This window comes from Oncorhynchus mykiss, chromosome 32, assembly GCF_013265735.2.
Source record: "Oncorhynchus mykiss isolate Arlee chromosome 32, USDA_OmykA_1.1, whole genome shotgun sequence".
NCBI lineage: Eukaryota > Metazoa > Chordata > Actinopteri > Salmoniformes > Salmonidae > Oncorhynchus > Oncorhynchus mykiss.
This window is the reverse complement of record NC_050572.1, coordinates 39,208,147-39,224,035: the sequence shown is the minus strand read 5'-3', so window position 1 is coordinate 39,224,035 and position 15,889 is coordinate 39,208,147. Positions and strand designations below refer to the sequence as shown.

At 42.2% G+C, this 15,889-nt stretch overlaps 1 protein-coding gene across 4 annotated transcripts; it reads left to right on the top strand.

Annotated features, from left to right (window-relative positions):
• The first annotated feature begins 2,978 nt into the window (after window positions 1-2,978).
• On the top strand, window positions 2,979-7,942 carry LOC110510413 (circadian-associated transcriptional repressor-like). Of its 4 annotated transcripts, none has more exons than XM_036971435.1 (5): window positions 2,979-3,031; window positions 4,479-4,840; window positions 4,956-5,110; window positions 5,226-5,370; window positions 5,495-7,942. In XM_036971435.1, exons 2-5 carry the CDS (start codon window positions 4,481-4,483, stop codon window positions 5,909-5,911), a joined length of 1,077 nt encoding a protein of 358 aa, XP_036827330.1. In that variant the 5' UTR covers window positions 2,979-3,031; window positions 4,479-4,480; the 3' UTR covers window positions 5,912-7,942. The 4 variants fall into 4 exon arrangements, with proteins under 4 accessions (XP_036827330.1, XP_036827329.1, XP_036827328.1 ...); XM_036971434.1 differs by lacking the exon at window positions 2,979-3,031 and adding an exon at window positions 3,077-3,196; XM_036971433.1 differs by lacking the exon at window positions 2,979-3,031 and adding an exon at window positions 3,262-3,370.
• The last annotated feature ends 7,947 nt before the right edge of the window (window positions 7,943-15,889 follow it).

Here is a 15,889-nt window from a genome sequence, read left to right as displayed (position 1 = left end):
CTGCTCGAAAGTCGTCTTCATTCTTGCTCAAAAAAACTGCAGTGGCTTATTTTTCAAATTGTCATGTTTCGATTCTAAATGTCTGCGCAAGAGTGAAGGTTTCCCGTGAGAGAGTAACGGTTAATGTGATTGGATGTTAATTATTTGACTAGGCTACCTGTATTTGACATTGTGTTGTTATTTCGCTGAATACAAGATGTTTAAATTTCATTTTTGGCAGTGAAACAAGGATACTCAGGCGAAGAAAAAAAACTCACCCAAATGTACGTATAGCCCGTTGGAAATATAAATGTACTGTTTGAAAATGTGAAGAAAAAAACATACACTGCTCAAAAAAATAAAGGGAACATTAAAATAACACATCCTAGATCTGAATGAATGAAATATTCTTATTAAATACTTTTTTCTTTACATAGTTGAATGTGCTGACAACAAAATCACACAAAAATGATCAATGGAAATCAAATTTATCAACCCATGGAGGTCTGGATTTGAAGTCACACTCAAAATTAAAGTGGAAAACCACACTACAGGCTGATCCAACTTTGATGTAATATCCTTAAAACAAGTCCAAATGAGGCTCAGTAGTGTGTGTGGTCTCCACGTGCCTGTATGACCTCCCTACAATGCCTGGGCATGCTCCTGATGAGGTGGCGGATGGTCTCCTGAGGGATCTCCTCCCAGACCTGGACTAAAGCATCCGCCAACTCCTGGACAGTCTGTAGTGTAACGTGGTGTTGATGGAGCGAGACATGATGTCCCAGATGTGCTCAATTGGATTCAGGTCTGGGGAACGGGCGGGCCAGTCCATAGCATCAATGCCTTCCTCTTGCAGGAACTGCTGACACACTCCAGCCACATGAGGTCTAGCATTGTCTTGCATTAGGAGGAACCCAGGGCCAACCACACCAGCATATAGTCTCACAAGGGGTCTGAGGATCTCATCTCGGTACCTAATGGCAGTCAGGCTACCTCTGGTGAGCACATAGAGGGCTGTGCGGCCCCCCCAAAGAAATGCCACCCCACACCATGACTGACTCACTGCCAAACCGGTCATGCTGGACGATGTTACAGGCAGCAGAACGTTCTCCACGGCGTCTCCAGACTGTCACGTTTGTCACGTGCTCAGTGTGAACCTGCTTTCATCTGTGAAGAGCACAGGGCGCCAGTGGCGAAGTGGCTGTAAAAGCACAACCCCCACCTGTGGACGTCGGGCCCCCATACCACCCTCATGGAGTCTTTCTGACCGTGCAGGACGTTTGAGCAGACACATGCACATTTGTGGCCTGCTGGAGGTCATTTTGCAGGGCTCTGGCAGTGCTCCTCCTTGCACAAAGGCGGAGGTAGCAGTCCTGCTGCTGGGTTGTTGCCCTCCTACGGCGGCCTCCACGTCTCCTGATGTACTGGCCTGTCTCCTGGTCGCACCTCCATGCTCTGGACACTACACTGACAGACACAGCAAACCTTCTTGCCACAGCTCGCATTGATGTGCCATCCTGGATGAGCTGCACTACCTGAGCCATTTGTGTGGGTTGTAGACTCCGTCTCATGCTACCACTAGAGTGAAAGCACCGCCAGCATTCAAAAGTGAACAAAACATCAGTCAGGAAGCATAGGAACTGAGAAGTGGTCTGTGGTCCCTACCTGCAGAACCACTCCTTTATTGGGGGTGTCTTGCTAATTGCCTATCATTTCCATCTGTTGTCTATTGCATTTGCACAACAGCATGTGAAATTTATTGTCAATCAGTGTTGCTTCCTTTGATTTCACAGAAGTGTGATTGACTTGGAGTTACATTGTGTTGTTTAAGTGTTCCCTTTATTTTTTTGAGCAGTGTATATTTAAATGTGAATCACATTTTTATTTGGCGTACCCCTGACTGCGTTGTTCTTACCTGGGAAAACATGATCTACATTAAATCACTTCTTCTATCCTTCTTGCTAAAGTTGTAATAGTTGCATAATTTCAGTTTGTGACAAAACGAGCAAGCGGAGTGTAGAGAATCATTGTACCGTCTAAACCGCTGTGAAATATATTTTCCATAACATAATATTGTATTTTCAGCTGTTTGAAGCTGGTGTACAAAACCGAAAGTAATAAAAATATAAAAAACTTAAGAACGGGGAGCATAGAAAAAGAAACGCATCAAAACAGATCTACAGTTTCTTAGACTTGCTTTCAATGAGAATGACATATTTATAACTAAAATGTCTGTGAATTTGGTTGGGTTGTCCAAAACATTACATATTGCAGCTTTAACTAAATGGGGAGTAAACATGCATGACAGTTTTACTAAACTCAGCAAAAAAAGAAATGTGCCTTTTTCAGGACCCTGTCTTCCAAAGATAATTAGTAAAAATCCAAGTAACTTCACAGATCTTCATTGTAAAGGGTTTAAACATTGTTTCCCATGCTTGTTCAATGAACCACAAATAATGAATGAACATGCACCTGTGGAACGGTCGTTAAGACACTAACAACTTACAGACGGTAGGCAATTAAGGTCACAGTTAGGAAAACTTAGGACACTAAAGAGGCCTTTCTACTGACTGAAAAACACCAAACGAGAGATAACCAGGGTCTCTGCTCATCTGTGTGAACGTGCCTTAGGCATGCTGCAAGGAGGCATGAGGACTGAAGATGTGGCTGGGGCAATAAATTGCAATGTCTACTAATGAGACGTCTAAGACAGCGCTACTGGGAGACAGGACGAACAGGACTGACACTTTTGATTTTGACACCGCCTTAGTTCAGGGACACATTATTTAATGTGGAACTTGTTCAGTGTATGTCTCAGTTGTTGAATCTTGTTATGTTCATACAAATATTTACACATGTTAAGTTTCCTGAAAATAAACACAGTTGACAGTGAGAGGACATTTCTTATTTTGCTGAATTTAGTTGGTAGCCACCCTAACTCGACCATTATCCAATTATTTATTGCCCCAGCTCTGGTGCATCATCATCAGGCTGATCCATAGCTGATGACATCAGTTGTTGTCCCGTGTTCTACACAGTGGAGTCCGAAACCGTAAGTACCGCCTAATCACTAGCCTTACATTATGATAATGCAGGACAGGACACCTCAGCCACGCTATTTAAACCGTGTGGTTACTGCCTCGTGTTTTTCCTTGCTGACGATACAGCCACAGCCTTCCACACGTCTGACACGTGCAGTGAGAGAAAAGCGTGACAAGTAAGTTACTGGGCCAATCAGTATTTATGTAGTCACTGAGTGGTTATATTCTCAACCAATGAGAGCGTTTTTTTTTACCAAGTGCTAACCAATCCCGGCCGTGCACACATTTCAGCACGTGTAGCGCATGGTAGCAATTCACATGTTGCCCCTCGCTGTACTGAGCACTGAAAGGTAAACGGAATTTGAAAGGAGGAAACAGTACGGAGACGTTGAGAATAGAGGACTCTTACAACTAGAGCGCGCAATCAACATCAGTGTTAGTCATATATATTTGAAAATAAGATCTTATCAGAATTGCAATAGGAGAAGGAAATAGCAGATATTCAACTAGTTATCAATTTGACTGTTTTATTTGATTGTTTTGATATCGGCTTCATCATAAAAGGTAAGAGATATATCGGCTATAGCCTACTGTGCCTTATGTTTTTCTTTAGATATTTTTTACCCCAGTCCTATTTAAGCTCGATTAGAACTGTCAAATGTGCTCTGTTGGTTACAATAATTAAGCAAATAGTAAAATCATTATTGGTTGTCCCTGAAGTATGCGCTGGTTCAGGATCAGCTTTTCCAGCTCTAGCCCGAACCTTCCTTTGGTTAACGCCTTAAACCAACCTGGAATCAGTTCATGGCTTTAGTTATCTCTATGTATGTCATCTATATATTATTTAATAACTGAATACAGTAAGTATTTAAAGAAAAGGCATAGGGGATTTATGAGAAGCGTTCAATGAACATTGACAACTTTATAATGCGTGAAACAATGTAGTGTGATGCAGCCTCTGGCCTTTTGTTGCAGGGTAGTCAATTAGTTTGATGTTAAAATGGTCAGATGTTTGAATTGTAACTAATAGCTGACATAAAATCCTAGAGCGATACAGCCAAATCCCACTGGACAGGGTGCGTCACCCCTCCACACAGCACACGATCACATGTATAGATAGCAACGCAACAGCTCGTGGAGTTTGAACCAATATCAGTAACTAACAGCATTCCTTCTTGAATATTTATTAGGGGACACACCTACTAGTATTCTGGAACGTGACGTGAAACCCATGAATTTGCGTTGTTATTGTTTTTTTATTTGTTATTGTTTTTTTATTGATCGTTTTTTAAAATGTAAATTGGGATATAGGTATGTCTATGACTGTCATTTTGTTAAAGGGGGGGTTTACTACATGCCGGACTTGTTGTAATGCCTAGGTCACCATTAACTCTACATCAGCTATTACTAATTGTAATATCCCTTGGGACTGACCTGGTATGTTCTCTCTCTCTCCAGGGATGCATTTGTTGAGCATGTCCACCAAATGGCCGTCCTACGACTCCCGCTCCTCCACCCCCAGCTTCCTCCTCAGCGAGAGCGACGTGACGGAGGACGAGGCAGACATTGATGTCTTCACCTCCGAAAGCGAGGGAGATAGCTCAGGGGGTGGCAAGACCTGCTCGGTAACATTCCCCCTGGCCGGGGGTGGCGAGGCAGCCCCAAGGTTACACTGGTCCATGGCTGGGAGTGGACAAGCGGAATGCTTTCCCCACACCAACATCTACCCATCCATGGTGGCGTCCTCTTGCAGTGCTGCATTCTGCACAAAGGAAAGCACAGAGGAGACCACACAAGGAGACCTGGCCTTCGCTCAGAAAGTGAGTTTTTTTTTTTTAAAGACTGATTTAAACATACTTTGTTACTGATTTTCTCACCCAGGGACATTATCAGACTGAATATATTGATGTTTTCTGTTTCCCTTCTCTCTCCTAGTGTTCAGAGCTACAAAAGTTTATCAGACCCCTGTTGGAGCTTCTGAATGGACTCAAGACGGGGAGATTTGAGAGAGGTCTTAGCAGTTTCCAGTCGAGCGTTGCCATCGACAGACTACAGAGGATCCTGGGTATTCTTCAGAAACCTGACATGGGGTAAGCAAACCATCATGTGCATAGCTAGCAGGAACTTATGGTGTAGTCACACATTTACTTTAAGTGTTTCATGTCATAACATGTTATTAATGACAGTACTCCTCTTTTTCCACAGAGAGAAATTCCTCCGCACACTCCTGCAGGTAGAGATGATGCTGAAGATGTGGTTCCCCCATGTGACCCCTGTCGCTGCCAGCCAGAACCCCACACCCAGTCTTCCGCCACGATGGCACCAAAATCAGCTGTGTATGCCAGTCAAAGTGGGTCTCTTACTGCTCTAGCTATCACTGTTTAATATGTAATTGTCATAATGATTCCCACAGCAATCTATAATATGTAAGACTTGTATCTAATTTATGTTTTTCTTCACTCTTGCTCCATCAGAAGCGCAAGCTTAGCTGGTTGGACTCTGATTTCCCCAGTGCCGCCCCACCCAGCTGCAAGCGCCTGCAGTGTGAGGACAACTACCAGGAAGTGACCTCACAAGACTTTAGCCTTTTGAGCACAGACACTTATAGCCCGTCATGTCTGACTGTCAGCAGGAGAAGAAAGGGAAATAAGAGGCTTGAAATTTCACCTTGCTCTGCATGTGGTAGCCCAGCCACACAAGACAGCCGTGTCTCCTCCACCCATCTGGTCTTTCACTCACATCAGCTCTCCCTCCATGGACATCAGCCACGGAGGTGCCACAGCGGGCCTGGCACAGTGAAGACACAGACCAATATTACATCAGTGGGAATCCAAAGGAGGAGTCAATCTATTCCCACATTACTAAGGTCTATGAAACAAGAGCCGGAGTAGAAGCACAGACACGTAAAAGTGGACATAAAACTGAACTCTGAACTTATTGCACCTTTTAACCATCTTTCATCCACTTTTGTCTGTGTTGGAGAGTTCTTTTTTTTTTTTTTTTTTTTAACTGAAATTTATCTGGGAATATTTTTTTATGGTTGATATGATAAAGCAGTGTTTAGTAATAAATAAAACAAATATATATAGTGTTACATTTTTATTTTATTTTAGACTTGTCAACAAAAATAGACATACAGTCCAATCACATGAAATACACTAAAAAAAGATTGACCTCAACACACAGTTATGATAAAGTTATCAATAGTAGTACATCTTAAAACACGGACAATACAATGAAAAACAATACAAGAACCTGTTAATCCTTTAGCTGATGCAGCACAGTGAAAAAAGGCAGCTGAATGTATAAGGCTTGCTATACCACCTCATTGATTGTAAACCATGCCGTACAACTGGCACTAAACCACTGCCAACCAGTGGCAACAAAACCATTTATTTATTACACAGTTTAATGTAACTATTGACTAAATCCACCTCAGTGTGAATACTAACTACACCAGTAGCATACGATTGGAATGAAGTCCATTAAGAACTACAAAAGAGGAGAAATAACAACTATGTTAGATTTATTGTATTTCTCATAAAATAGGTCTGGGTCTGGAATGGGTCTGTTCTGAAAAACCTGGATGCAGACAGGGATTCCCTATTACATTCTAATTGGCTTTATAACTGTATCTAAACTGCTTTATAACTGTAAATCTATAGTATACATTTATTTAACTAGGCAAGTCAGTTAAGAACAAATTCTTATTTTCAATGACGGCCTAGGAACAGTGGGTTAACTGCCTGTTCAGGTGCAGAACGACAGATTTGTACCTTGTCAGCTCGGGGGTTTGAACTTGCAACCTTCCAGTTACTAGTCCAACACTCTTAACCACTAGGCTACCCTGCCGCCCCCTTACTTTTTGATACATTTGATGTCAGGTTTATTCTATGGTGTGAAAAGAAAAATATTTTGAAGAATACACTGCCCAAAAGTGATTTGCACTTGAGTATTTTACTTTCGATAACAAAGGACATTCCACTTTGTTGATAAATATTACTATTGTGATGACGCAAAACACCTCATTTTTAATCTTCTAGGAAGGTTTCTATTGGATTGGGAGAAAATCCCCCAAAAATATTTAATTAGGCCATTTGAACCACAATGTTTTTGCCTAGCAAATATCATTCATGTTGAATGCCACTTTATCCCTGGCCACTTTCAGAGAGTCTCTCTTGAGTTGTAACTACCTCGATGGGAGTAGGCAGGAAACCAAGAATAACTGGGTACTGACTTGATCTACCAACTTAAAGAAGATTTCTGGATAAAAACGAATACAGACAACTGAAGCTGGTAGTATGTGTTATTGTTCCTAACCATGCTGAGGAAGGCCCAGGTCATGGACAGCATAGGAGAGAGATCTATTCAGTTGTAAACACAGGTAACTGTGTTGAGGCAATGCACAACCCTTCCTAAAAGCTGGTCATACATCAGCCAATTGTGGAGTTGTCTATTTAGATATTTCCCTTAATACTCCTGCTTAATTAACAGTGTCCCGTGTGGCTCAGTTGGTAGAGCATGGCGCTTGCAATGCCTGGAGAAGCGTGTCTGTTAAATGACTAAAGTGTGACATTAAAAAAATCGAAATAAAATGTACATTTCTAAATAAATAGGGCCTATGTTTTGGACATTTTCTCTGTTTATCAAAAGAGGACAAATGGTTAGGCTGAGAAGGATACTTCGCTGTTTTATGTTATCTTCCTTTATTCAAGCCATTTCCTTTGCCTCCTTTCTTCCTACCTTTTACCCAATACCCTCTATCACATTTTTGGGTTGGACATAATATAATTGTTTTTTGGTTACACACAATGTACTTGTGCATAATATTTTATATAAAATTGTTTGAGAGCTATATTGTTTTTGATAAATTGTACCCTTTTTGCTGAAATAAAGTAACGTGTTGGTTCATCAGAACTTGACGTCTGACACATACATTCAAATTATTTCCCCGAACATCTGAGCTGATGTAGAATGGACTGTGGCCCTGCTAAATGAGAGTTCAGGTAGGCCTCCGCGCTACAGCAAGAAAGTAGAAGGGGTGCTCGACAACAATGACAAAAATACAACAAAATAGCCTACCAAGAAAAACTTCCAAATGGACAACCGGTAATTTGAGGCAGGAAGGAGTTGGGAGTACTCAACGAAAAATGCAGAGATACATTTCTTATTTGCTGAAGCTTTATTCCATTGTTAGGATGAGTGCAGGTGACTGATGTCAAGCTGTCAGTCACCAGTACTCGTCCTACTTCTTTCAGAGGAAGACATCAGTTTGGCGTCGAAGCGTCAGTCACCTGTACCCATCTCAACGATGGATTAAAGGGGCAATCTGCAGATGCTATATTTGGGGATTTATAAATTAATGATATATACCCATTGATTCTTGAAGAATGTAACTTTTAAATGCCTCATGGGCTTTACACCCCATCAGAACCTAAAATATAAGCTTGTTTTAAACCAATGTTTACTCTACTGTTTACTCCAATGTTTGTACTCCAGTAAATTACTCCAGTATATTGTTTCATCTGTGGATAGGCCATTTAAAGCCTGAGCAATCTACAGTATCCAGCTGCAGTCCTGCAGCATGGCCTGTCACTAAAAGTGTCCTTTCACTTAAACCCTATACTATTAACTAGCTACTTTTCCTTTCCTCCTTTCCTAGTTCTCTTTCTTCCTTTCCCTTCCTAGCTCCTTTCCTCCTATCCTTTCTGACCTTCCATTCCTCCTTTCCTCACTCCCTTTCCTCCTCTCCTAGCAAAATTCCCTTTCCTCCTTTAATAGCTTACTTCCCTACTTTCCTTTTTCTTATTTCCTTTCCTAGCTTCCTTTCCTCTTCTCCTAGCCCCCTTTCATCTTTTCTTTCATAGTTCTCTTTCCTACTTTCATTTCCTAACCTCCTTTCCTAGCTCAGTTTCCTCATTCCTTTCATAGCTCCCTTTCCTTGTTTTCTAGGTCCCTTACCTTAACTCCTTTCCTAGCTTCCTTTCCTAACTCCTTTCATAGTTTTTTGATTTGATTAAAAAAAAAATACATCCACTGTGGATACAGTATAATGCCATTAAAATCATTGACGATGACACAAAAACTATTATTATCCATTGTGGAAAGAAGGAAAAGACATTAAGAAAAGGAGGAAAGGAAGATAGGAAAGGAGGAAATTAAGCTAGGATAGGCAGAAAGGAAAGGGAGTAAGGAAAGGAGGAAAGGTAGCTAGGAATGCCAAGAAGGGGAGGAAAGCAAGCTAGGAAGGAAGGAAAGGAAGATTGGAAAGGAAAAGGAGCTAGGAAAGGATGTGAGGAAAGGAAATGAGGGGAGGAAAATAAGGAAAGGGAGCTAGGAAAGGAGGAAATTAAAGGAAGCAAAATGTGTATAATAGCATAAGATTAGCTACAAAACTGTACATTTTTCTGTCTGCCCATGGCAAAAGTGTAGAATTGCAGGAAGTTGGCTTTTTTTCCGGGTGGTGGGGCCTCCTGAAGGTAGATTCCCTGCGGCCTGTGTGCGGTTTTGTGACATGCAATGATGAGCTGGAGGACTGTAGCTATTTAGCCATAGGGTGGCGCTACATTCACATTAGTCAGTTTTTAGGTTTCTTGAAACGACCAACCAACTCTATAATAAGACAGAAACTCAATAAATTCCTTTGTTGCTGAATTTGTTGAAATAAAAGCAAGGACATAATAAATACTATCGTTAGTAAATACTGAAATAACTTTATGTACTGTTAAAACAATAGCAACTGATTTATGCATACAGCCAGCGCGGCACCATACTTTTTTATAACTAACCGAAGATAGACCAGACCCTGTCGTTGGAGGGGCACAGGGTATGAGCAAGCGAATCGAGGAACTCGGGAGAAAGAGAGCGCGCTTGTTTGAAATGGAAGAACGTTGCGGCAGCGATTGATAAAGAATAACATCAAGACGAAGCAGCTGCTTCCTGGGGGTTCGTGCTGATTGTACGGAGATTGTGACAGCCGGTTAAATGGCATCCCTTGACAAAGCAAGAACATGTACACTACAGTTTCACATTTTTACTACACCTACTAATTCAAGGATTTTAATTTATTTGTAGTATTTTTTTACATTGAGCAATGGACATTAGACCCCAGAGTCCAAATTGGAGATTTTTGGTTCCAACCGCTGTCTTTGTGAGGCAGTGTGGGTGAATGGATGATCTACACATGTGTATTTCACAGTAAAGCATGAAGGAGGAGGTGTTATGGTGTGGGGGTGCTTTACTGGTGACACTGTTATTTATTTAGAATTCAAGGCACACTTAACCAGCATGGCTACCACAGCATTCTGCAGCGATATGCCATCCCATCTGGTTTGGGCTTAGTGCGACTATCATTTGTTTTTCAACAGGACAATGACCCCAACACACCTCCAGGCTCTGTAAGGGCTATTTTATCAAGAAGGAGAGTGATGGATTGATAAATCAGATGACCTGGCCTCCACAATCCCCCGACCTCAATCAAATTGAGATGATTTGGGATGAGTGAAGGAAAAGCAGCCAACAAGTGCTCAGCATATGTGGGAACTCCATCAAGACTGTTGGAAAAGCATTCCAGGTGAAGCTGGTTGAGAGAATGCCAAGAGTGTGCAAAGCTGTCATCAAGGCAAAGGATGGCTATTTGAAGAATCTGAAATATAAAACATATTTTGAGGAAGGAAGTAGGTGTGGTGAAGTTCTTGGAGTCCGAAGCTTGCACCGAGGATCAGGATATAGATGAGTCTGTGACAGGAGGAGTGACGTTTTTGGATAATCCGTGCCTTTTGGCTCATCCGTTTATGGTTTCAGGGTGGCCAAAAACAGAGTTGGGTGCTGTGGAATCAGTGAGGGTAACCAGAAGTGGTCTTGTGATAACTGTTTGTTTCTGCTGGTCAGAGGGAGCAGGCCCTCCGCGTTAAACGAATGGGGGCAAGTGATGTGAATTGTTTTGCTCTCAAGAAATGGGTGCCACTGAAAGGAGTGATTACTGGGGTAGCGGTAAATGTGAATGCTGACCAACTGAAGGTTAAGATTCCTGGTGTTTGTGATGCTAGTTGTTTGGTGCGACGCAGACAGGGTGGCGTGAGTGGAGATCCCAACAAAGTGATGTTAGGATATATACAGCTGAAGTCAGAAGTTTACATAACCTTAGCCAAATACTCAGTTTTTCACAATTCCTGACATTTAATCCTTGTAAAAATGCCCTGTCTTAGGTCAGTTAGGATCACCACTTTATTTTAAGAATGTGAAATGTCAGAATAATAGTAGATAGAATGATTTATTTCAGCTTTTATTTCTTTCATCGCATTCCCATTGGGTCAGAAGTTTACATACTCTAAATTAGTATTTGGTAGCATTGTGTTTAAAATAGTTTAAATTGGGTCAAAAGTTTTGGGTAGCCTTCCACAAGCTTTCCCACAATAAGTTGGGTGAATTTTGGCCCATTCCTCCTGGCAGAGCTGGCGTAACTGAGTGAGGTTTGTAGGCCTCCTTGCTCACACACGCTTTTTCAGTTCTGCCCACACATTTTCTATAGGATTGAGGTCAGGGCTTTGTGATGGCCACTCCAATACCTTGACTTTGTTGTCCTTAAGCCATTTTGCCATAACTTTGGAAGTATGCTTGGGGTCATTGTCCATTTGGAAGACCCATTTGCGACCAAGCTTTAACTTCCTGACTGATCTGTTGAGATGTTGCTTCGATATATCCACATAATTGTCCTTCCTCATGATGCAATCTATTTTGTGAAGTGCACCAGTCCCTCCTGACACTAAGCACCCCCACAACCTGATTCTGCCACCCCCGTGCTTCACGGTTGGGATGGTGTTCTTCGGCTTGTAAGCATCCCCCTTTTTCCTCCAAACATAACGATATTCATTATGGCCAAACAGTTATATTTTTGTTTCATCAGACCAGAGGACATTTCTCCAAAAAGTACGATTTTTGTCCCCATGTGCAGTTGAAAACCGTCGTCTGGCTTTTTTATGGCGGTTTTGGAGCAGTGGCTTCTTCCTTGCTGAGCAGCCTTTCAGGTTATGTCCACATAGGACTCGTTTTACTGTGGATATAGATACTTTTGTACAGGTTTCCTCCATCATCTTCACATAGTCCTTTGCTGTTGTTCTGGGATTGATTTGCACCAAAGTACGTTCATTTCTAGGAGACAGAATGTGTCTCCTTCCTGAGCGGTATGACGGCTGCGTGGTCCCATGGTGTTTATACTTGCGTACTATTGTTTGTACATATGAACGTGGTACCTTCAGGCATTTGGAAATTGCTCCCAAGGATGAACCAGACTTGTGGAGGTCTACAATTTTTTTTCTGAGGTCTTGGCGTATTTCTTCTGATTTTCCCATCGATGTCAAGCAAAGAGGCACTGTGTTTGAAGGTAGGCCTTGAAATACATCCACTGGTATACCTCCCATTGACCAAATTATGTCAATTAGCCTATCAGAAGCTTCTAAAGCTATGACATCATTTTCTGTTTAAAGGCACAGTCAACTTAGTGTATGTAAACTTCTGACCCACTGGAATTGTGATACAGTGAATTATAAGTGAAATAATCTTTGTTGGAAAAATTACTTGTCATGCACAAAGTAGATTGCCAAAACTATAGTTTGTTAACACTTCTTGCCGCACCGATCCCTTTAGCAGGATCATTTTCGTCAACATCCGCTGAATTGCAGAGCGCCAAATTCAAATTAAATTACAAAAAATATTTAATTTTCATGAAATCACAAGTGCAATATACCATAACACAGTTTAGCTTGTTGTTAATCCACCTGGCGTGTCATATTTCAAAAAAGCTTAACAAGCGAAAGCAAACCAAGCGTTAGGACAGCTCTCTCAGCAGACAAAACATTACAAACAGCTAGCAGCAAAGTAGATTGGTCACGAAAGTCAGAAAAGCAATAAAATTAATCGCTTACCTTTGATTATCTTCGGATGTTTGCATTCACGAGACTCCCAGTTACACAATAAATGTTTGTTTTGTTCGATAAAGATTATTTTTATATCCAAAAAACTCAATTTGGTTGGCACGTTTTGTTGAGTAATCCACAGGCTTGTGCAGGTCACGACGGGCAGATGAAAATTCCAAATAGTATCCGTAAAGTTCGTGGCAACATGTCAAACATTTTTTATAATCAACCCTTAGGTTGTTTTTACAATAAATTATTGATAATATTTCAACCGGACGGTAGCTTTTTCAATAGGGGAGAGAGAGAAAAGGTCTGTGCGAGCAAGAGAGAGAAAAGGCGTGTGCGAGCAAGGAGGCCTATAAACCTCACTCAGTTACCATGTGGAAGCCATAGGGAAAGGAATCTGGTTGATATCCCTTTAAATGGAGGGAAGGCATGCAATGGAACAGAGAGGTTTCAGAAAAACAGCACTTCCTGGTTGGATTTTCCTCAGGTTTTCGCCTGCAATATCAGTTATGTTATACTCACAGACAATATTCTGACAGTTTTGGAAACCTTAGATTGTTTTCTATCCTAATCTACCCATTAAATGCATATTCTAGCTTCTGGGCCTGAGAAATAGGCAGTTTCATTTGGGTATGTTTTTCATCCAAACATCAAAATACTGCCCCCTAGTCTCAAGAGATTTTTTAACAAGAAAGGTGTGGAGTGTTTCAAACACGAGTTTTAATGAGTCCAACCTAAGTGTATGTAAACTTCCGACTTCAACTGTAAGTTATCAGGGCCCTGGACGTTCCGCCACCCTAGGTGAGACAAAAATCTTTCATAAATGCATGTAGGGCCTAGTTTCGCTGGAGCTGTGTAAAAATAAGCTTTCTGTCAATGACCCAGCCTTAACGAATTTTGTTTATTTAAATATCAAATTTGATTGTCCAATATACATTTCAGCATTTCTTCATTTTGTGGCCCGTCTAGAGTGACCTCTTTCCTCTGCTGTTGTGCTGCATTACAGTCATCAATGTTTTCTCTCGGTAGCTGTCCATGGTCCTGAAATCAAATCAATGATACCCAGAATTTCCACAAACTTCAGGAAGTTCCCATTATTTGGTTCGTTCAGCCTGTCAGTGGTCCCACGTAATGCAATGTTCTGGGTGGCTTTTACGTGTATCAGGGCTATGAGCCTCTGCAGCACCTGCTGACAGTGGAGAGTCTCTCCGTCAATAGCCCGTTGGGCTTGGGTATCGATAGTTTGCTTGGACACCAGCCTGATCTCCAGCTCCTTCCACCTCTGGAAACTTTCTAGGCGGTCATGCGACTTCTCATGAGAGCTGAGGAGGTTGGACAGATTCTTCCAGCTCCTGGTTCCATCCCTGACCAGCGCAGATTTGCCCTCATGCGAAAAAAAGTTTGCCGCAAAACCAGAAGGCTGTATCGTTTTGCTTGGAATAAACGAGCCATGGTCTCTCCACTCTCTCCCCGTTCGCCATCCTCCTATTGCAGTGGGCCACCAAAAATATTTGTCACCCCTCATCTCTTGGGAAATTTCCCTCCTTTTCCTGATGTGGCCCAGCCTGCACTAAAATATACCGTAAAGATCCATTCATATCTTTTGGCCACTCGCCGGGATCTTTTGGTTTTTTATGTCATCGGGGACGTGGAGCAACAGATCTTAGTCCAGGTCCAGATAGTAGGGTCTCCGCTGGCACTGTTTGGAGGTGTGGTTAGGCCTGGTGCAACCACCTGTCCTTGTCCACCCAGAGAGCTGTCATCATCGGTGGAAGTGGATGGCTCGGACTGCTTTGGTACGCCCTCTTCGCTGCTAGAACCAGCGAACGGGGGCTAGTCCGTCTCTGCGAATGAACGTCCTTTGAGGCTTGTTCTTCTCCACACCGGCTGATGGACATCGCTTCCTGATAGTTTTTGTCTCTTTGACGTGGTAGCAAATTTGGTTGCAAATCTCTGTAGCTTACTTTTAGCTAAAATGATTTCCACTCACCCCCGGCGGTCTAATAGCCAATCAGGGGCGCCGGAGGGTGGCAGCCAATTTCCAAAATGTCGCCCCAAATTCCGAAGTTATAGGTGTCGAGCTTAAGGGCTTGTGACAGTAGTGTGTAGGAGGGAGGTTCCTAAGTGTGAGAAGGGCATGAGACAAAGGAATGTGTAGTGTTGGGGGAAGTAGTGGTACGTGTTAATTGGGAAAGGGGGATACCTCGTCAGTTGTCCAACTGAATGTATTAAACTGAAACGTGTCTTCCGCATTTAACCCAACCCCTCTGAATCAGAGAGGTGCGGGGGCTGCCTTAATCGACATCCATGTCTCCGGCGCCCGGGGAACAGTGTGTTAACTGCCTTGCTCAGATGCAGAACGGCAGATTTTGACCTTGTCAGCTCGGGGATTCAATCCCGCAACCTTCCAGTTACTGGCCCAACACTCTATCCACTAAGCTACCTGCTACTCCATGGGCGGGGTGCCGTGCAAGAGAGGCAGGTTGAGGTTTTCAGGGTTAGACTAGTGCAGAAGTTGTCATGCTGAGCCAGGAAAGAAAGTATAGGAATAGGGATCAAGTGGGAGGTATCCTGAGAGGAGTGGTATGAGTAGTTGATCTGTACCAGTACAGAGGGATAAACCAACCAGTGATATATGTTTCAGTAAGATTGGATTTTTGGCATTTATAACAATGGTTATCAACTGTACTGCAGGGAATGTAAGTCACAGAAAATAGAGGTTGTGGTGGGTGCTGCAAAGAGGTATTTGAGTGTGCAAGACTTGACATCATAAGAGTTGCAGGGTGTGTTAAGTGGTGGTGTCTCTTCCTTTCAGGCTGTTGGCCTGAAGTAGGACTAAATATATTTAAGTAGTGGAGTATGGTATATATATATTTATTTATTTTTCTGAGTGTAGTGTTTGGTAAGGTATTTGTTTAGTTTTTTTTCAAGCAAATCATAAGGAAGTTA